The sequence below is a fragment of the Apiospora aurea genome (assembly GCF_038362705.1).
Source record: "Apiospora aurea strain CBS 24483 chromosome Unknown utg000005l_segment0_segment0, whole genome shotgun sequence".
NCBI lineage: Eukaryota > Fungi > Ascomycota > Sordariomycetes > Amphisphaeriales > Apiosporaceae > Apiospora > Apiospora aurea.
The window spans coordinates 3,378,578-3,400,605 of record NW_027117392.1 but is presented as its reverse complement, the minus strand read 5'-3'; the positions used below and the strand labels follow the sequence as shown (position 1 = coordinate 3,400,605).

The following is a 22,028-nucleotide window of genomic DNA, read 5'->3' as shown; positions in this document are numbered from 1 at the left end:
ATATATAGTGCAAATTACTTTGAGGGGTGCAAGCCACATGTGAGATATGCACATGTATATAAAGTTGTATATAAAGCTGGCGTGCATCAGTGCTCTGTGCAGATGGGGGCATTGATCGGCACTGCGGCACGTCTTCTCACTGCGGTACCAAACAAACCATGTGGCTCTTGGAAGCCTGGCACGCGCTTTGACAGTTTTAATACACACTTCTCTAGACTACCAAACCACGCATTGCAACGCATCTATTTCTCAACCACTAAATGTAGGAAAAAATCTAGGAAAAATACTAATAAGTATAGCAAGTTGTTATTACTATAGTACCAATTTTTTCTATTTTTTAATACTCGTCGTGGCTTCGTAAATGCTCGTTGAAAGTAGAAAGGTCTCAATGTGTTTAGATGTGTGTATTTAAACTGTCAAAGCGCGTGCTGGCTGGCTGGCAGTAAGTATCTCGTATGCGTATGTGGGCGTATCGTTCGTTGGACCTCTTTTGGCAAGGATGCTAAAATTGCCCACAACAGCATCCATCGTGCTGTGCCCCCTTGGCGCACTAGGGAGCCATTCTTTAAGTAGGATGTTGGTCGCAGTTAGCCTACTCCGTGGTTGAAAAGAAAACAGTTCATGTCTGCCAAATACCTACATCATATAGATGCCGTGAATGGCGTAGGCTTCCTTTTTTTTGTCATCCCTACAAGGCCTAAGACCATACGATGCCGAATTCGATGGATGATGTATGCCCGCCTTATGGTGCTGAGGATGCTGGGGGTGCTGGGGCCAGGCCCAACGAACAATTGCATTTTACCAGACATGAAAGAATCGCCATAAACACACGGCTTCTCGCCGGCGTGGCAGCCCTGCAGGCCCTGGCCATGTCGCTGTTGATCGCGATCAACGTGGGGGGTTCCATGGGATCTAACGGCTCAGTGCTGGCCGAGGACACCTTCATTCTCACAGTACGTTGACTCTGCGCTGCGTCTGCAAGCCAGACATGTGATGGAGAGAAAGATTGACAGAATTTGTAGTGGACTGGGTGGTATATCGCAGAATCTTCGGACAAGACCATGAATCTGTTGTACACGTTTTATTTCTATTTCAACTCACTTTGTGTGCGCCATATCAACGGGGCCAGTTGCCTTTATCATAAGGTCGGGCACTCTTTCGACGACGTCCTCATTGACAAGGCGCTGCGTAATCATTTCAACGAGACATACCAAGCCGATCTCGACGATGGCGCCTTCAAGTTCGCGTCTTGGGCGGGGATGAAGCGCAAGGGCATCACGCTTGGCCCCTTCGTCCTAATACTTCTCGGCATGGTCATCGGCCTGAGCTCCTGGCTTCTCGTTCTCGTGAACGAGCGAGCCAAACGGGCAGGCCTGCGGAGGGTGGCGCGAATCGGCAGCGTCGTGACGCAGATGGTATCGGGCGTGGTCCTTTTAGTCGCAGGTGTGATGCTGCGAGCCGATTCCGAAAACGCTTACAATGTCTTGAAAAAGGCCACAGTTAAGGACGAGGGGACAGGCTGGGGCTTCTTCGCGGCCGTCTTCTGCGCAGCCCTTGCGCAAATCCTGGCCGGAGTCATCCAGTGGACCTGGGCCGCTATGCGGCCCTCGCTAGACAAGATCGACCAGGGAAACGAGGCTGTGGGCATGTTGCCGGCGAATGATGATCAGCTCCCCGCGTACTCGAGGTGTAAGTCCCCTGGTCCGTGACCGTCCCTACCTCTGGACACCCTTGAGAGACTAAACGAGTATAATGTGCAGATGACCCGATGGGCCAACCGCCCAGTTTGGATCCCGGCTACAGCGGAGACTCATTCGAGCTACAAGATATGAGCAGACCTCATTCCCGTGACAGTGACAGCCCCGAGGCCGCCACCATCAATCGAGGAAATTAACGGAATGTGGAGGGGGCGTACAAGCCCGTATGGCAAGAGGGCTGCTTGCCGAGCAAGTTACGGTCAGTATGAGATGGGTAGCACAGCATGTATACTTGAGAACCTCTATATGCGACAATAGGCCATGCACGATGATGCACATAACAGCGTCCCATTGCGAGCAAGATACGGACAATGTTGCATTAATTCATTTTGCTTCTGGAGCCTTGCCATTGGACGGTATCTTCTGTCCCCTCGAAAGGATGCTTCCGCAATTTCCACCGCATATGACTACTGCTCTATGTACTGCCAACCCTCATAGAATCTCTGATATAACCTTCATACTAAAGGGAGGCGAAGAAGGTAGTGGGGGGGGGTGCAAAACAGGATATCGAAACATGTGGAAGTACGACACTACATACATACACCTAACACCTCTCACCCGGTATTTGCCGGGCGACAAAAAGAACCTAGATCCCAAGCCGAGGTACCTACTGATGAAAGATATGTTATAGAGGTATATATACAGATCTCAGCCTTGAACCGACTCCCAAGCTCAGGCAAGAGTCGAGCTAGCCCAAGCAGTGTGGTAGCAAGCAAACGTGGAAATATCCTTGCGGCCGGCCGGCAGCTCGACTGGTTTTTGATGTTTCAAAGACGTTCTAATTACATCCAGACAGTACCCGGATAGAGGCCTGGCCCACCCACAGCTGTTTCTCGGTTCAAAGGTCTGCTATGCTGATTCCCACTAACCGCCTAAAACCTTCTACTTCGGACAGGGTGAAGCTGAGCTCGTTACATAAGGTAAATACGAATGCGAGAAGTGAGCCAGCCATGTTGCGGCAGGATGGCCGGCCGGTCTCTTCTGGATGGGTGGTCTACATAGCTGGCCGCTCTTTCGCGATTGGGCATCGAGCTCATTGTCACTTTATCCCTACGGCCAGCATCACACCGTATATCAATCATACCGACATGATCGAAGCCTCAGAGCGAGCACGTCGCAACCTTTCCCTGCCCCCAAAAGCCTCCCTCGCTTTTCCGGCGCCGAGTTAATGTTTGCCCCCTTCATGCTACTACCAAGGATGCAAGCGAGCAGGAGGGGTGGGAATTTGTTGCCTGTCTGCCTAGAAGTAAGTAGGTACCTTCCTTATCTTCATGTTGCTAACCTTCGCACCTTCCGAAGTCATGCTCTGGTCAGAAGATTCCAACATCGCGGGACCCAACTGACCAACAGCATCAAGTTCCAGACGCCATCGATGCATCTTCCCACCTCTAAACCTACTATCCCAATGTTACTTGACAAGTAACACACCCTCCATTCCGCTGCACACCGAGGTTACGTTACGCGTGGCACAGCTTCTTCATTGAGAATCGATCGCGGCCCGCACCGTCGGGTCCTTCTTCCCAGAATACTCTGGAATCATCGGGCCTGAGTGGAGATGAGCTTCGAACGCGGCACTGGTGCTTTCACCCCCAGCCAGTTGACCAGGGCCATCACCCGAGAACGAACATGGCGGTACTGCGTTGCTGAAAGAGGGTTAAACATATACCGATATTCGTTTGCAGCAGTCTGGTCGCCCGCAGATCTGGGTACGACCAGGCTACGTGGACCATGAGTCGGCCGCATGTTGACCAAGTCACCTGGTCACATCCCGAGCTCTCATGCTCTCGGAACCGCGAGTACCTTCTCTCGACATCGGTTAGCCCTGCTCATCTGTAGCGTGTCTTTCGGCAACAGGAGTTTGCCACCCCAGATCCTGTCTATCACAGCCGGCGGGAACCAAGACGAGCACTATCACAGTGCGACGTGCAGGACAACAGACCGAAAATAAATCCCCTGCTAAACCCCTACCCTGATATACCCTGTTGCCACGCGCCACTCTCGTCTGGAGCTTGTCCTTCGATTTGGGGGTTCGAGCGGGACAAAACAGCCCATTCCAGTCATGTTGACCATTCGCCGGAGCTGGGCAATGCAGACAACTTTGCGGATCAGGTTCGAACAAGAGGTCTTCAGATTACTGTATCTGGTCTATAGAATAGCCCAACCTGGACTTCAGAAAATGCCGTGGCGACCAACGATCATGCAAGTGACGGGACGGGTAAGAGGAGCGCATATCGTGCAAGCCTAGTTTCGCAGCCGGACGGATCCAGAACCCGAGCGAGTTTGTCTACTTACGAACCCCAAGCTCTGACGGAGAAAGGTGTGCAAAGACGATCCTTGGCCATGGCCCCCTCAAGTAAGTGAGCCACGGGAAGCCGAGTAAAAAGACATAGCCCTCTCCCGAGGCCGCATGAGGGCGGCCGCATCGGGGGCCAGCAACCTTCTCCAAGGTCAACCCAGTAGACGAGCGCGCTTGCGACTAGGGTGCTCAGGGACGCTCAAAATACAATCAAGCCTCGGTGAATGGTGAACCCAACAACCAACTGTACTGACGGACCCTTCTGGACTGTAAGAGTATCATTGGTTCTCTTAAGCGCCGGCGGAGTCCCAAGGCGCATTCAACCTCTCCACCGCGCGGTAGAACGGCGTGCTCCCCGACACATGTTACGCAACTCATTGTTGCCCGAAAAATGACACAACGGACAATTACCCGGAAATTAGGGCGCTGGGCAAATCAACAATTCCAGGCAGCTCTGGGCTCACAGGCGAGTTGCTTATGACGCAAGTCGAGGCTGCAGTGGATCTACTGGCTGAGTCCCAACCCGTTCTGTTGGTAACCAATAGCATCTCACGAAGTATAACACCTAAACCGAAGGCCTCCAGACACGATCCCTCACCATCCACATTCTGATGCTCGGTGCTCAGATACAGGGAGTGTCACTGATCTAGCTCTAAAAACGTCCAGCTAACCCATTAAGCAGGGCACCGTACATTTGGCCCTGCCGCTAAAGCCTTGATCTTGACGCAGGGGAAACGCTCAAAAGGTACTAGGCAGCTTCCTGATGTGAGAGGGACGCTGGCTTTATCTACAGTTGGAAGCCAAGCCTAGCTGCAGTGGGTAACTCGAAGTGGCCCCTGAGAAACCCACCTGCTAGGCTGAGATGAAGCGAAATAACAGCATATCCGAAGCTCGCAGTGTGTAATAACTGGACCTCGGCCCGCTGACTTGAAGGTCCGCAGTCTACTAGGCAGCCGTCCCTACTGTACCAATAGACGCCAGGCGACAAGGGTCGCAGTATAGTTCTGTCATGTTGGTTGATCATCCGCGCTTCATTTCGCGGCAAAGGAGGCCATACCCCGGGTCTATCGCGTCTAAAGAGAGACCAGGTCGAATAAAGGGGCAACGCCAACAAGACAAGACTGGGATGGGAATATCGCAAGTCTCGCCGCGATTCGTACAACCTAGCCCCCACAAGGACATGACTGCATTATGCTAGCGGTCTAGCAAAATCCATCGCCGACTTGGCCAACAACCAACCTGGACGAAGTCTGAGAATCTCGATTGGGCACGACCCATAGGAGCAGCAGGTAACGAAAGTCAGCATGGAAGTTCCAGACGTGCTGGTCAGGTAACTTGCTGTTGATTCCGCCCCGCAACCCTTACGCCTTTTCTGCTTGCATGTAGCCTCTTACCCGACGACGATGGGGATACAGACTAGTCACCCATTGGTCATGTGCATGGAATTCGATGCAGAGCCTACATGGTTCTCGAGCTAGGGTCCCAGTTGCGTGTTATGGCCGGCTTCCCTCCCCTTTCTCCCGGGGGTATAGGAAGAGAGTGTCCACTCATGTCGAAGGCATCTCCCGTAATTCCATCCCGGTGAGTAGAGATATCGAGAAGGCAAATAACGGCGTTGGTTGGTGCATTGCCATTCTGGTCTTTCTCTGTTGTGTGTCTACTATCCTAGTGGCTTCGGGACATGTGTGTATATAGGACTGGATGAGACCGACAGCGCAGAGTCTGAAATGTCTCTTCCACCGACATCTCCAATACCGATGAATGCCAGAACGAACTTCTAATTAGTTCTACCTGTGAGTATCATCTTTCTCTTATTACACTCCAATATTCAAGACAACCTCCTACTTGTTGAGAAGCAACACTTACTCCCTTCTTTCCGTCGATGATTCACGAGCACATGTTACATAAAAAAGCCAAGGTGCTCCTCCCAGTCTTGTGCTCAGTGCTGATAACCCTTTGACGTCGATGGTCAGCTTTCCTACAATTGGCAACACCATACAGGATCTCGCCCCAATACCCTCGAATCCCAGGCACTATTCTGCCAACAAATACTGCAACCGGCTCACGAGATCTATACATTGTCATACAAACTATTTGTGTGATTTGGCGAGAGGACTAGCATCTCTACCACCGACATTAGTAGGTACAGACTCGAAATCCTGTTGAGCTAGATCACTCGTGGGCTAAACATGACTGCGGCGAACGCAGAAACAGCACGAGACAACCCTACCCATCTTCAGACCTACTTATATCCCCACAACAGACGCAAAAGCCCGAGGTTCTCTGTCGACGCCGAACGAAGGTCACCATCTAGCCCGCTCTTGTCAGTGTACTAGCTTCGTCGCCATGATGAGACGAGCCGACCGTATCCAGAAGTCGTTGCCTGGGGCTTTGGCCGCCAGAAGGCTAGCCTTACGAACTTCTATGCTACTTCACAGCTCTGTGGCGTCAAGGGCGCAGTACAGCCAAGCAGTCGCCCTGGCAGGGCCAGCTGCTGAGGAGCCCTCCCCGCCTTCGAATGGAGTAGACGAGTTCTGGCGAAAAGTGCCCATGTGGAAAGACGTATCAACTGATGAGTTCATCTCATGGAGCTGGACTGTTCGTCGCCATGCTGCCCCCATACATGTGTTACTCAACTAACAACAACATCAGAAGAAGAACGTTGTGGAGCATCATAGCCGCTCAGCACCGGAGAATCTCAAAGGGATTCTTGCAAGCGTGCTCCCTGATCATGTGCCCTTCACCAGCAATGCATCACTTGTACAGAGTCGAGAAGAGTTCATCAATGACATCTTCGGTGGTATAGCCGAGTCGTCGATGTCACTTCGCATAATGTGTGTTGACATTCCTCGACCCACTGCGGCCCCCCTATTCGGTTTCCCATGGATACAAAGCTGACATATACAAGGCCACATGTCTTTAGCCGGATCAATTGGCAGGATCCTCGACACGACCCTATCTTCCGGCAATTCATCCCACTCAAGTCCCTGATACAACCTGACCACCCCAAGAGCAACTATGATTCTCTACATGAGAACCATGACTCTCCTGTCAATGGTCTTGTGCACCGCTATCCAGACAAGGCACTGTTTCTTCGTAAGCGTATCTCCAACCCCTCTGCATGGTATCTCGGCTGACAAGAAGGAACGATGGTAGCGATCTCTGTTTGCCCTACCTACTGCTTATACTGTACGCGATCATACGCCGTAGGAGCCGACACCAGCGATGTATCGAAGCAACAGATGAAGCCGATCCTGAAGCGATGGGAGGCGGCCTTCAAGTACATCGAGGACACCCCACAGATCACCGACGTTGTCGTGTCGGGGGGTGACGCTTACTATCTGTCTCCGGAGCAGCTGGCGTACATCGGCGAGCGCCTGATCAAGATTCCCAACGTCAAGAAGTTCCGGATTGCGTCCAAGGGCCTTGGTGTGGCGCCGAATCGCATCCTGGACCCGAACGACCAATGGTCCGACGCCCTCCTCTGGGTACACCGGCTGGCCCTCAAAGCGGGCAAACGCGCGGCGCTGCACACCCATATCAACCACCCCGATGAGATATCGTGGATGACGGAAGAGGCTTGCCGGAAGCTGGTTGAAGGCGGGCTGACCGTTCGCAACCAGTCGGTTTTGCTCCATGGGATCAACGATAATGCCCAAACCATTTCGAAGCTCATCCGGGCGCTTGCGGAGGACCTGCGGATCAGTCCGGTAAGTTGACTGTCGACGTCGTTGCTCTTCCCAACTATACTCCACGTCAAATCGAGCGGTATAGCTCTTCCTCATGATCGAGAGTCCGGCTGACAAGTGAGAAACCTGCCCATCGTCCAGTATTACGTCTACCAATGCGACATGGTGAAGAAGGTCGAGCACCTTCGCACGCCGCTCCAGACCATCATGGACATTGAGGCCAAGATCCGTGGCTCCATTGCGGGCTTCGACATGCCCCAGTTCATTGTCGATCTCCCCGAAGGCGGCGGCAAGCGGCTCGCGGGGGAGCTACCTCTCGTACGACCGGGACACGGGCGTGTCCCGGTACATGGCGCCGGCTGTTACCGGCGGCGGGACGAAAGAGAACAAGGTCTATGAATACTACGACCCGCTGCCTCCGACAGCCCAGATGGACCTCACCCTCCGCTCCCTGGGGGGGTGCCGACTAACCGCTTATCACCTCTTGTTCTCGTGGCGTAGGTTTTACGAAGCTGAGAGGCAGCTCTCACGCGCGTGTCTCGTGTACTTCAAAAGCTACCCTCTCGTGATAGGATTGCAGGGACGGAGCGGAAAAAGGATTACGGAGTCGACGAAATTGCATGTCCATGTTCTTCCCGAGTCCATATCTCGGGCAAGCGAGCCGAGGCCCGGGGTTGGTTCTGGGATGACCTTGGCTTAATACGTGCTATTATTACACACAGGTTAATCGAGAGGGGGACAGCGGGCATTCCTTGACGCAATTTCACGAGAGCCGGGGTCGAATCCAAGACAGAGGCAGGCAATCATGTGGTTTTCGTTCCTGGCGGATAAGAGGGATGTTGTTGAATCGGGTTCCGTTTCCTTTTTTTTTTTTTTTTTTTTTTTTGGAAGTTTTCCCTAGTTTCTTCCCCCCCTCTCTGGTTTTCTTCGCTATTCTCATACCTCTCTCTTTCTATATAATGCCACTAGGATTCTTGTATATACTATTTCGGATGCAATGTTATCAGTCAACGAATCAACCAGCTGGTATTGGTTGTCACCGTTTCCCTTCTGGAGATGAATGTTGACTAGTTCGGCGCGCCAGTTGTAAGGGGTGCTTACGTAGAATTATGGAGCGCGTCAGCGGCGGTTGAGTGGTTGCTGGTCGGTTTTGGTGTGTAGTTGACGCCCATTCTAACCTATATCCTTCACAACTTGGGGCGGGGTGTGCATCCATTTGGGCGTGTGACTCCGGAGCGGGCTCTGCAGGAAGGAGGCGAATAAATGAATGCCCACGACGGCCCAAGAAAGCACGCCTGCACAGAGCCAAAGAGCCCGCACGCCGCTGCGCAGGTGGGCAGCTCCTAAGCCCAGAAGCTCAGAAACAAGCTCCCTGGCTCGTACTGCGAGCTGCACTCCCGGCTGGGACGGCCGGAGCACACTGGTTAGGCCGAGAGTGGTCGACTGGCTGACTGGATCTCTGAGGGGACGACAGGCACGCAGGCACGGAACCAACAAACAGCTCCACGTCAGAAAATAGCGTGACAGGCACAGGTAAAGCTCGGGTGGAAACAAGCGCCGATCGCTGCCTCTTGGGACGCTGTCACCATCACGCTGGAGGGCCCAAAGGGGAAAGAGAGCGTTGAACCTAGACCCCTGGGGGATAGAGCAGAAAGGGCAGAAAGGGGGGGAACCAATTAGCGCTGGCATTACAGGCAGATTGGCAGATTTGCCCTGGGGCTTACGGGGCTTACGGAGCCACTGGCCCTTGGGGTCTTGGGGCCTTGGGGCCTGTACCTGGCCTGACCCTATTCGTACCGCACCTGTTCGTCCCCATTCTCTGACCACACGCCGCCCGCCGCCCGCCGCCCAGCAGCCAATCAGGGCGGGCGGCCTGAGCCATGCCATTGAACGCAGGCTTCTGAGTGGCATGCAGAGCCAGCCGAGCAATTTGATCTATCGTACCAATCCGCGCTGTTTGCTGGCTGTCCCTTGGCTAAGGTCATGTCGCCAGCCGGCCTGGAACGCCCGGCGACGGGCGACGAGTGCGACGAGGGGTGGGAGAGAACGTGGCAGGCAGGCAGGCAGGCACGAACACCCTTCTCGAACCTCCGAACCTTGCGCTGTGCAATGGTTCAACATGGTTGGTCGGCTGGCTGGCTGGCTGGGGTCCTGGTTGGGGGCAAGGGTCACGGTTCGGCCAATAGACGTAGCTTCGGGTCCCTAGGTGATGAGCAACACTAACTGTAGCTCGAGTCGAAGTTCTGGCTGTTCTGGATAAAAGGCGGGCAAGGTAGGTAGGTAGCAAAGTATGTGGTTTGTTGGACGTCGTTTGCTGTGTAAACACATCCATCCATTACGCGCTGCCGTGCCGTGCGCATACGCATAAACAGCGACTTACTTGGGTTGGCCTTACAGACGCCAGGACTTATTTGCTGAGCGAGCTGGAGGCATTCCGCAAGAACCTCAGCAATCTTACCTCGAGCTTGTCGTCGTCGAATGGAGCAAGCGACATTATTGGCCAATCTTGTCCCCTCCATCCAATCCATCCACCCATCCCTACTTACCTACTTTGTTCGTTTCGTGAGCTGTCCGTACCTGCCTTGAACGAGAGAAAGCCCGACGACGGACCTGCATATCTACATACCTTACATGTACATACATCCATTCAATGCCTACTGCTGCTGCTGCTGCTGCTGCTACCACCTACATGCATGCGTGCCAACCTTGGCAGTTAATCATTTTCATTTTCTATTCCACCTCGATAACTTCACTCTGGTCTTTTGTTTTCTTTTTCTTTTTTCTTTTCCTTCGCCTCTTCTTTTCCTTTCCCAAGCACCCGGGCTCTGGTTTGCTGGCTCGCCTGCTTTTCTTTTCTTCTTTCTCTCCCGCCCCCGACTTCTTGTGTTTCACAAGCCCCTGGCACCTGGCTCAACTATTAAGTTGTAAAACCTACGAACAGCGCACGTCCGAGAGCTGTCATGGCTCCATCATCCTACGTCAAAGGGGGTTTGCAGCTGTTTCCCCACGCGACGAGCCTCGACACCACCGCCGATTATCATTCAACACTGCTCGACCAGGCGCAGCAGGCACAGGCGCAGGCAGCACGGACGCGAGATGCAGACCAGCTCGGCCCTCCGGCGGCGGCCGACAACAGCAACAGCATCAACACCAGCATCGCGCGGCCGTGGACGGCAAAGAGACCCGGCAGCAGCAGGTCGATGAAATCATTCAAGTTCACCACGCGCAGAAGCCAGGAGGAACCAACGCGCGGCCCTCATGCGGATTCCATACAGCCAATTGGCTCCTACACCGAGATATCGAGCCAGGAAATGGAGGTGTTCAAGGCGTTGCCGACCACCATCAGGCGCAAGGTCAGTGGTTCTTTTTTCCTTTCGGGTCTCCTCCTTCCTCTCGCTTGAATTTCGATCGCCGTCGCCTTTTCTTTCTTTCGTTCTTTCTTTCCTTCTATTTCGCCCAGTTGCTCCATTCCTCAGATAGACCCTACCCATATGAAGCCCTTTGGCATTTACCTATCCTCGTTTCATTTCCGAGGGCCAAGAATGATGGCACGGAAAAGCCACGGTTATGCGTGTTTATACATGCCTACCTACACTTGGCAAGTTGGCTCTTGCTCGCGGCGAAGCGCCCACGCTACCCAGAAAAAGACTACCGCCTACCGACTGCTGCCCACTGCTACAGTACTACTTCACACTTAATCCTACCTACCGGCACTACTGCAGTAGCTTGCTTGTACGTGCCTGCCTGCCTGTACCTAAGAAGATACCTTGGGTACGTAACCTACAGGTTCTGATTGAGTCCAAGAAGTGTAGGTACGGTGGTACGCAAGTAGGTAGGTAGGTAGGTAGGTAGGTAGGTAGGTAGGTAGGTAGGTAGGTTGTAGTTTAGTGTGGCGATCGCTCGACGTCAGTCAGCAGACGCCAGCAAGGAGCCCTGTCTCTGAAGCGATAGCTTTGCCTTCGTTTTGGTCTGCATTGCGTGCATGCAGGACGAGGTTTCTTCTCTGCCGTCTCGTGCCAAGCGCAGGCCGAGCCCAGGGATATACCTCCTCCTATCCAAGTGCTACCATCATATTTATCCCACTTATCTTACCACCACCCGACAGCTGCATGCAAGGCCATGCAGCACTGTGGTAGTGGTCGTGGTGTGTGTGCCATGTGCTATGCTTGCTATGCTTTGCTATGCTATGCTATGGTGCAAGGGGGTGGGAAGTGGCGGTAGCGGTAGCGGTAGTGGCAGCGGTAGCAGTGCACGGCGATCAAGTCTGGTCCATGCCCCCGAGCCACGAGAAGAGCTGCGACCTAGCAACCCAGCGACCCCCTTATTAGTGCTGCCGATAGTGGTACTATGAGGTAGTTGGTTGGTTCCGTAGTAGCGGTACCTAACCTACCTACTACACTCACAGCGCAGCACACGCACACGCACACACAAACGCACACTATGGGCTGGACGCTTTGGGCGCATCGCAAAGGGCCAAGTTGCCCGTCTCCTCGTCTGCCCCCAGCACGCCAGGCCAGGCATCAAGAGCGATCCAATGTATGATGGAGGTATCCCGATCAATGGTCGGATTGGATCAAGCGGATGGATGTCTGTCATCACTGTCATCTCGCCTTGTACCTGAAGTACTTGAACCTCCAAGGCCCTAATGCAAGGTCCCACGCTTTGCGGGCGTCTCAGTATCCATCTCATCCCATCCCATTCACCCATCCTTGATTCACTGCACCTGCTGCACCGGCTGCGCCTTTTGGTTTCTTCCTACATGTACATTACATGGCTACTCTCTCTCTCTCTCTCTCTCTCTCTCTCTCTCTCTCTCTCTTCCCATCTACCGCGCTAGCTCTTGTCTTGACTTGCCTTGATTTGCTTCTTCCCTCTCTCTCTTTCGTGCCTGAAACTGTTGCATTCTTCCCGTCGGCACTGCTTATTTATACCTGACCCGCGCCTAAGCAACTGCTCGCTTTTTGCTTTGCCTACTTTCCGCTCCTCGCATCATCGGCTAAAACTTGCTTCTTATTAGTACTTCTCGACGTCTGAGCAGCTACAACTAGTGCAGTCAACGTCGGGCCTGCACGGCAACAGCGGCGTCAACAACACTACGACCACTTCTAATGTTGCCGAGCTGTTGCTATTGAATGAGAAGGCCCTAGCAGATCAAAGTGGCCGCGCTGTTGGCAGACAGGTTTATACTCGGCCAAGCCCATTGTATCAGACTGCTACTAATGCAGCTTCGGCGGACCGCTTGCCGCTGAACCACTCTTCCCTGCCTCCACAAGACGGAGATACCCTTACGAGAGGGGAGCAAGTGGCATTGGCCAGGAAGTTGCGGCAGAGTGTAATCCTTGAAGCTGCCGACGAAGCCCGGTGTAAGGCTGGTCAACGCCAAGTAAGGCGCTTGAGCCCGCCGGTCGAGACTCCCACCCTGTCATCCTGCCGCCCCAGCATGGAGTCTCGTGCCAGTGACTTGCAAGACCCCCCCTCTCAGCACGCAACCGCTCGAAACACGTTCTACGACAGCTTCCGGTGGCTCGAGGAAGACGAGGATCTGGATCTGAGTCTCCATATCGACGACTGCCACGCCAACCTCCGGGAGCCAATGGCCACACCTACCAAAGAGCGCCGGCCTTCCTTTCGCCGTCGCCTGTCCATCGGCAAGATGCCCTTTGGAAAGACCCCTGGCTCGTCGAGCCGGCCGAGTACGAGGGATATGTTCAGGGCACCAACCTTCCCGACTGGAACTGCCGATCCGCAGAACCAACACGGCCGAAGGAAGTCCCGGGCACTGTCACTTATAACGCCGAGGCACGCCTCTCATGTGTCGACGGCTTCTATCGACTCTGCTGCTGCGCATTACCAGGACCCCGAGGCTCGACTGAAGCTACGTGCGTATCTGTCGACGCCTCAGAAGTTTGACGAAGCTGTCCAGTTTGGGTTCCCTTCCAATGATGCTGGCGCCCCCAGGCCATGTCCGGAGTCGCAGCAACCGAACAAAGGCGATTTGCGGCACAAGACCTCGGATGACTCGGAGAAGCTCAAGACGTTCCTTTCAGACGACCACTCCTCCATATACAGCGACGATGAGTCTGTTGCGGACCCGGATACACCCATGACGCCTAATTCCCCAGAGAAGGAGAAACAAGCTGCAAAGAACGCATGCTCCCGCCTCGAAGCCCCGCCGACGGGGGATCCAGAGAGCTCGATGCGGGACCCATCAGCCTCGCGTGAGATGACGTTGCGAATGACGCTTACCCGACCGGACCTGCGGGCCTCGGAAGACCAGATCTACGGCTGGCAGAGGAATTCACACACACGTGCCGGTAGAATGTCACAGTCTGCCCCGCGCGGCGATGTTGCCCCCAACCAGGCATCTTGCGTTGCCGATGCCAAATCCAAGGCGGACTATGAGAGATTCTTCAGCGAATTGGACGGGTCTGCGGCGCCGGCCTGCGAAGGCGGTGCCATGAAACGATTCTGGCACCGTGTCACCCGAAATTAAGAATGGCGATTTCCATTATCCATACTTCGATGACGAACGAGCACCATATCTATTGGAGCCGGACACAGGGAGCGAAGAAGGGCTGGTCATCATTTCTCATTTGTAAAATATTTATCGACGGGGGTTCTCATTGGTGGGCATTTCCCCGTTGCCAAGCGACCATTACCTGTGTGTCACCAAGATATCATTTGAAATTCATAGGCGCTACCGCATGCATGGCTACGGCGTTGGTGTTGGGAGAAGAAGGGGAACAGTTGGTTCGGCCAGAATCAGGTCATAGAGTTGCTAACATTTCGGATCGTGGGTCATGCGAGCCACGGCATCATCAAGACCAAAAACATCGCTTCTTCTGTTATTCGTCGGTCCTATCTGTAGTCCCATTGCCATGTTTGCTGGCCGATTGCGGCTGGCGGATCAAGAGAAGAGCTGGTTGGTCCCTTGATCGACAGAACGTGACCAATTCGAGACGCAGCAAGCAGGTCGAAATCTGGACTGTCCGTCAATCCTTATTTTGCGTCATGGAAACTACCGTTGCCCCTGTCCCTCTACTAAACCCCAGCTTGGCAAGGCACGGGTTCCCTGGTCTGGGACCGGGCCCTCCGCCTGTCTGCCTGGCCTCCCATTGCTGCAGGTACATGCATGCCAGCATGTCCAGGGGCCCCTCGTTTCTTTCTTTTTCTTTTCTCTTTTTTCCATTAGTGGACGCTCAGGTTCCCATGGCGCGGGTCGGTCACCGAAAAGAAGGAGACGGGTCCGTTTTGGCTGCAAAGATGATTGGGCCAGTCCAGGCTGCTACTGGTAAGCGAGCCCATTAGCAGCAACATCCGAGCACATCAAAGAGCCTCTTAGGTTGTCGGAGTATAAGTAGGCATATGCACGCTCAAGCGTCGGAGGAGGCATTAAACCACTCCAACAGGGCACACGTTTCAGCGGACCTCTTCCCAAAAACTCGATGCGACATGGAGGGGTCGCAGTCGCAGTCGCCTAGCGGCCATGCCGGTCCCCGTTTCCCCATTTTCCCTTTTCCCTCTGACACAGGCCGATCGGCACGCCGATTCGAACATTACCTAGGCATGCCTATTAATCGCATGCGCCGCCGACCTGTAGGAAAGGCACGATACGAGCAACTGCGGACTGCTGGCTGCAAACTAGCAGCTCTGCATGTCTCAGGGGAGACAAGACATGCATATGCCATTAACGGACATGCATACGGTCTACATGGCGATGGAGGGTACAGTCCGTTACCGGGTCTTTGTCCTAAAACATTTGCCTACATCAACATACATACACACATACACACATGTTCAATGCAGGCAAGATTGGTTAGCATCAAGAGAAAGGGGAGGGAAGAGAAAAAAACAACCGTAAAGGTCACATTCTCAGCTCTTGCTGCTCTATCATGCCCCAAGGGAACGAACCAAAGAGACATGATGGCGTTCGGGGGCAGACAAGAAGACATGGTGTTGCACCGTACACACATAGGTATAGCTGAGGCTCTTATACATAACATTGCAACCCATTCCAGGCTCCGAATTACGCATGCCATCCGTTCCGCATTCGCATGGAGATTGGCATGTAGTCATACGTATGCATGCTCGCCTGCTCGTGTATGCCTTGCTGTTACTGAAGAAGCACAAAGGCAATGATAGGTCGCAGTCGCATGCCTAATGCAAGCCATGCCATGCAGTCACCTACACCGTCCACGCAGAATACGACAAATCGCCACGCGGCAAGCATTACCTTCCCCCCTGGAACTACTCCGTTGGACAGGCATCGAAGTTGCGCCGAAACTGCTCAATCTCGCCTTCGTCTTCAGCGACAGGATTGTATGTATGCATATATAATCATATATACTTCTATATATATATATATATAGAAGGGGGAAAATGGAGAGACAGGGTAGATGTAGAGAAACCAATTGACTTATTCGTGACAGAGTGTCGCAGCATCTGCGCCCGCGTGCCTGCCTCCCTTAGCCAGAAGCGCCATGCAAACACCGCCGTCGTCCCACCTACTCTAGTTTGTAATACAGAAAGAAATGACATGTCCGTACCGATGCCAACCCCCGTTCCTACGCCTCCTATAAGATAAACGGCCGCATTATCCCCTTGGTACAGACTTCACACAGGATTTGGGGGTACGCCTCTACACAGCCCACAGAAATAACCATATAGAACAAAAACCTTTGCTATGTATGAACGACACCCCATCCTCCTGCTCCTCCTCTAGCTGCTTTAAACTTCCTCGTCGCTGTCGTCGCCCAAAAGCTCGCCTTCATCTTCATCCACGATGGCGTAATCGGACCTCCCGCGCGCGAAGCTGTCGCGAGTCGTGAACCTCCGGGGCCCGCCGGTACCCCGTAGCCAGCTGTAGCTGGCATCGCCGCGGCCCGTGGCCTTCTTGACCAACGACCCGGCGCTACGCCAGAGGCTCGACGCCAGGAGCGGCAGCGCGCCCGCCACCGCCACCACCGCCGAGACCGCGATGACGGGGTACTTGACCCACGGCGCCTCGTGGTCGAAGCTGTTCTGCTCCCCGAGCCGGATCTGCCCAAACTTGCTCTGCCAGTTGTTGTACACCCACCACCCGGCCGCGGCCGCGATGCCGATGGGGATGATGACGGCGAAGAAGATGGCAACGCCAGACACCCCGTGTGCCCGTTCAAACTCCTCCTCGTGGCCGGGGCAAGGCTGAGGCTCGCCCTGTTTGTCAAGTTCTCGGCCACCACTACAGGTGGTGAGAGGAATACGTCGGAAGGCTGATGCCTCGTAGAACTCTTTGGCGTCAGGATTGTCTTTGCAGTATTGCTCCAGTGACATGGGTTCAAGCCCTTCCACGAGCTTGCATTGCTGGTGGCTGTCCAGCTCATAATTGTAGTTACTAGGGAATATCAGCAGAGAATTCGCGAGACGTTGAAACCGAGAATGACCTACCATTCGTAATCCTGCCGGGTGCAGGTGCAGTTATCGTATCTGGTAGTACTAAGCAATGGTCGCTCGTTGAAGCATTGTCGGTCCGGTTTCTTGCGCAGATATTGCGTCCTGTGTCCAAAAAGGCAACCATCACGTTGCTTGGGGTGCGCAGGAGTGAAAAGGTCATAGTCGGACTTTTCCAAGTCATCGTTTACGCGGCAGGGTTTATCAGTCAGTCCAGTGAAGTCCAGGTTGATGGTGAGCAGTTGATCCCCTTGATGACCCCACAGCAAGAAGTTGCGCGAGGAGCCGGACCGCAGTGTTGTCATATCGTTGATGACAATCTCTTTGTCAGAGAACTGGTGGTCTTTCCACGTTTCTCCTCCGTCGACCGTGTACGAGACGGTCTTCGTCTGCGTTTCACGCTGCGCAAGGACGATTATTGATCCCTGGTCGCCAAAGGTCCAGATCCAGCGCCCTTTCTTTACCACCTTCCAGCTGATGCCGGCGTCGGTGGTCATGAACGTATCTGCATCCTTCGCATCCCCCAGGACCGGCCCGACATTGCCCCAACCAAACATGATGCCAACAGCTGACTCCGACGAGTACGTTTTTCGGTGGTCAAGTCGCTCGGTGTAGCCATGGATGTGGAGGGCACACTTTTCGTTGCCCTCTCCGCCTGTGAAGCAAGAGAAGTCCTTGTCCTTAAGAGGTTGTCGTGGCGGCGGAAGGAATGACCATTCGGCGCCATCGTTGTGACTGATTTTCGTCTGCAAGAGTTTCTTCTCGGACAAATCACCCTTTTGGTTTTGAACGACATTGACCAATACGACACCTTGCAAGCCCAGCATCTTCTCAAAATCCACAAAATAGTCATCATCGCAGTTGACGCCGGAAATGCTCATGACATAAGACGTTCCGTTCGAGTTACTCTTGAGTATCGAGCCGAATTTCTGGTGTTTCACGTCATGGGTTTCGACGAAGAGGTTGACCGCATGTGTCGAACTGTCCAGGACAGTATAAGCATGCTGGTGTGGAACTTCGAACCCGTATGGGAATTTGGCCTCTGCAAACTGTCGTCCGTCCACACTTGCCGATGCCATGAGCGTCTTTGCCGTCTGGTTTTCACTCGCCACAACAATGAATTCCGCCATAGTAGCGAACTCCTTGACGTTCTCCTGGCGAACCTTCTCCTCGGATTCGAAGGCGTTCTCGCTCCAGACGAGCTGGTTGGGGGTGGTATCCTTGTTATCCTCGTGGGCTTTCTTGAGGCAGATCATCTCCTTTAAGTTCTCACGACCATAGTTCTTGTAAGCTTTATTGCCTGTGAATTCACACTTCTTGACATATCGAGCTACAGTTTTCCACTGGTCACCACGATCGCTAGAAACAGATGCCTCAAGATGACAGTTGTCCTTCGAGCCCGAAGGACACTTGAGACCATGCCAAATCAGCCAATCTTTGTTGTCAGGATGAAATGCGAGCGGTGCCCTCGCCCTCGCCCCCGTGTCTGGAGGAAGAGGGGCTTTGAAAGTGTCGAAGGTTTTGCCATGGTCAACTGAGTAGATGATTTCACCTTTGTGGCTGATGAAAAAGACCATATCTTTGACATAGGGGTGGCTCGTGATGGACCACACAACAGCATCCTTGAGCATATCGGGGGTTTCCCACTTCTTTCCATGATCGTGAGTGATCATGATGGGCCCGCCTTTGCCGGAGCTGGCCTTGAATGGTCTCATGATGATAGTCTCTTCTTTGTCTTGAGAGGTGTCACCTCGCTCGAGATAATGTTTGTCGAACTTGTCATAATCTCCCTTGATGGCATTCTGGACGTTGGTGATGTTTCCGCTGGCTGGCGGGCCCGGCGGACCCGAGGTTGCATCCGAGCACTTCCATTCCTTGGTGTCGTCTTTCTGTGAGCCGCTCTTGCGCTTGCAATCGTTGCCGGGAATGAGGCGCCAACCAGATGAGCCTTTGAAAACCTCGTCCGGGTCGTTCTTCTTGCAGGCACCCTCCGGGGCCACCACGGGACCGGCCTTTACACACTCTCCATCCTTTCTGACGAAATTGAAGTCGCACTCGAAATCGGCGTCCGTACATTCGCATATTTCGGATTCTGGGAGCGGCATTTTGAATTCCTTCTTGATGAAACATTCGGCATCCTTCTTGCGCCTGTGGAATTTCTGTTTGTGGCCCATGACACATGTTGGCTCGTTTTTGTCATTCTTGCGTGCATACCATTCCTCCATGTCACTCTCCTTGCAGGTAGCCTCGTGCATGCCTTCAAAATCGATGGCAATGAGATGGTACTTGGTCGAAGATTTGTCTCCAGATTCGCCGGTGAGTATAAACCTGAGACTGGTAGAGTCTGGTGTAGTGGTCAAGAAGAAGGGCCTGATTTTGAGCTTGTCCGGGAGCGAAAGAGTCTTCCACTCTTTTCCGTGGTTCAGTGAGTACTTGATTTCACCAACATCGTCCTTCTCGCTGTCGTGTACAGCGAGGAGAATGGACCCCTGGTCGCCGAACTCGTACTTGTGTGGGCCTTTCGGACCTTTGACCCAGGTCTTTCCGGCATCATCGGAAACATAGAGGCTAGAGTCTTTCAAGTAATCACCAAGGTGTTTCCCTTCATTGCCGTTGCCCATAACAAGTCCTGGGGCGGGACTTGAGAAGATGCGACCGACATTGTTTGGCTCTGTGATCGAATGGAGGTGAAGTTCATTATCGCCCTCTTTGACAGATTCGAAAGTCCGCCCGTCATCAAAGGTGATCTGCGTCTTTAGCTTTTTCTTGGCTCTGACCTCAGCCTTGACCTTCTCCCAGTTGTCAATCTGGTTTACCATGAAGATCCCCTGGATCCCGGAGATCTTCTCGAAATCTACATGGCCGACAGCATTACGGTTCGTGTGCTCCAAGTTCCTTGTGAAATATGTACCGTTCGAGTTGCTGGTAAGCATGACTCCCATCGGATTACCTGGACGCCCCGTCATAACGTCAACTTGAATGCTGTAGTTGGTACCCTCGAGGACGGTGTATGCCTCCTGAGTAATACGTTGGTCGGATGGGAAGACGGCTCGGTGCCATGTGTTAGTATCGTCCGTGACGAACAGGGCCATCTCGTCGGTATTCTTGGCATTCGTAGCAACAAGTAGGTACTTTTTGACGACTGCCAAGTTGGCAATACCACGCACAATATTGAGGCCGTCTATCTTGGGTTCGAACTCGTGTACGACACCATCGGAAGTGACGCCATCTTTAGAGTCTGCTTTGAAATAGTTGTCGGATATGAGAAGCCGGTTATCTTGGTGGAAAAGCGAGAATTCGCCCAGGACAATGCATAGAATCCTCGAGTTGTCGTGGTCCGCGCTCGTGGTAGAGAAGAGATCTGAAGACTTGGCCCACCAACAGTCCTTGATACCGCCGCGGAGGAACTTTGCATCTGTCTTGAATCCATCTGTGGTGTACATGACCAACTCATCGCAGAAAATGGCCGGGCAGTCCATGGCATGGAAGAGGATGCGGTCTGGGTCGGCAGCGTGGAATCTGAGCCATTCGCCGCGGTAATCGACGCGGCTCAGCCTTGAATCCGTGAAGAAGGTCTCCCACGTTTTACCGCGGTCATGCGTCCTCCAGTGGGTGCTGCCTGTGGTCAGGACGTAGGCACGGGTCGGTTCGAATTCGTGCATGACCAGCGCGTAGGCCTTGCCTTCGCCAATCTCGTCCACCTTGGCCCATTTCGCGCCGGCGTCGGTGGAACGGTAGATGGAGCCGGTGTCCTGGTCTTGGAAGAGCACAGTATCGGAGCCCTTGAAGTAGTTTATGTTCATTGGGTTGTGGTCGAAGTCGGTGACGGTTATGGCGGGCTCGTCCTTGGCTTCGGCGGCCGGCACCAACAGGACCTGCAACAAGGAGACGGCCAGGAGATAGAAAATGGCCGTCCGCCATTGCCAACGTCCCGGCGCCGGCAGAGCTCTGCTGACTGCCCTCATGATCGCGTACTGGTACTCGGGGACGTGGTGATCATATCAAGGCGGAGGAAGCTTCGAGCTTCGGTAGTCGATGTGGGTTTCAGATAAGCGTCAGCTGCGAATGGACGAGGTAGTAGCTCCGGAAACTCGAGGATGATGCAGTGCAGGTGGCTACGGTTGATGAAGGAAAGAAGAAGATGATGATGATGGCTTGGCGGTACAGGGGTAGATAATACGACCAAACGAAGGATTATCAGAGTGTTGGCGAGGGAAAAAAACCATGAGAGTAGAAGTGTCGTGTTTCAATCTTATGGGTTCATCGCCTCACTGGCGTCTTCTAACTGTGCTGTATCAACGGATGGCTGGATGTTGTACCTTGTCCTAGTTGCGACACAGTGGCACAACCCGCAGGCCCGTCTCAGCTTGGCTCCTGGGGGGTGCCTGGGGGTGCAAAGGTGCTAGCAAAGGTGCTAGCGTGTAGGGCGTGCGCAATCGCCCCCACTCCTTTTGCCGTCTTGGCCGTCCAATGCACTATGGTGCCCTCCTACATACCTGCTGGCCGGGCATGGGATTGGGATTGTACCTAATCCTTTGCCTTGCCTCAACTCTTTCTCTAAGTAATCTTCGTCTTGCAGCAACATGCAACCCCAAAGCCGAAGCTTGCAAGGCTGGTTGGCAGTACGTACATTGGCCAGTCAGGGCCATTCCTTCCTCTTCTGTGCCTGATGCCTCCACGTAGAAAATAGTTGAGATTATTATGTATCGCCTGCATTTCAGGGGTGCAGCCATGTCGTCATTCAATCCCCAGATCTGAAGAAACAGTACAAGTAGTGGACCCCACCGCCGTCTACATACATTTGACACGACGAACAGCCCCGGTGCCAGGAGCACATAAACCCGGCATAACAGTACA

At 53.6% G+C, this 22,028-nt stretch overlaps 5 protein-coding genes across 5 annotated transcripts; 4 read left to right on the top strand and 1 right to left on the bottom strand.

The window, feature by feature from the left end:
* Positions 1-710: 710 nt before the first annotated feature.
* PG986_007600 (uncharacterized protein) lies at positions 711-1,894 on the top strand (the record flags this gene model as incomplete). The annotated part of the gene is made up of 3 exons (XM_066843822.1): positions 711-953; positions 1,023-1,689; positions 1,761-1,894. 3 exons carry the CDS (start codon positions 711-713, stop codon positions 1,892-1,894), a joined length of 1,044 nt encoding a protein of 347 aa, XP_066699934.1.
* Positions 1,895-6,399: 4,505 nt separating this feature from the next.
* On the top strand, positions 6,400-8,141 carry PG986_007599 (l-lysine -aminomutase; the record flags this gene model as incomplete). The annotated part of the gene is made up of 5 exons (XM_066843821.1): positions 6,400-6,651; positions 6,706-6,887; positions 6,962-7,149; positions 7,264-7,763; positions 7,884-8,141. The coding sequence occupies 5 exons, from the start codon at positions 6,400-6,402 to the stop codon at positions 8,139-8,141; spliced, it is 1,380 nt and encodes a 459-aa protein (XP_066699933.1).
* A 2,561-nt stretch (positions 8,142-10,702) lies between these two features.
* On the top strand, positions 10,703-11,143 carry PG986_007598 (uncharacterized protein; the record flags this gene model as incomplete). Its single annotated transcript, XM_066843820.1, has 1 exon — positions 10,703-11,143. The coding sequence occupies one exon, from the start codon at positions 10,703-10,705 to the stop codon at positions 11,141-11,143; it is 441 nt and encodes a 146-aa protein (XP_066699932.1).
* Positions 11,144-12,182: 1,039 nt separating this feature from the next.
* Positions 12,183-14,235, top strand: PG986_007597 (uncharacterized protein; the record flags this gene model as incomplete). The annotated part of the gene is made up of 2 exons (XM_066843819.1): positions 12,183-12,278; positions 12,760-14,235. 2 exons carry the CDS (start codon positions 12,183-12,185, stop codon positions 14,233-14,235), a joined length of 1,572 nt encoding a protein of 523 aa, XP_066699931.1.
* A 2,234-nt stretch (positions 14,236-16,469) lies between these two features.
* Positions 16,470-21,136, bottom strand: PG986_007596 (vacuolar protein-sorting protein BRO1; the record flags this gene model as incomplete). The annotated part of the gene is made up of 2 exons (XM_066843818.1): positions 16,470-17,115; positions 17,169-21,136. 2 exons carry the CDS (start codon positions 21,134-21,136, stop codon positions 16,470-16,472), a joined length of 4,614 nt encoding a protein of 1,537 aa, XP_066699930.1.
* Positions 21,137-22,028: the final 892 nt, after the last annotated feature.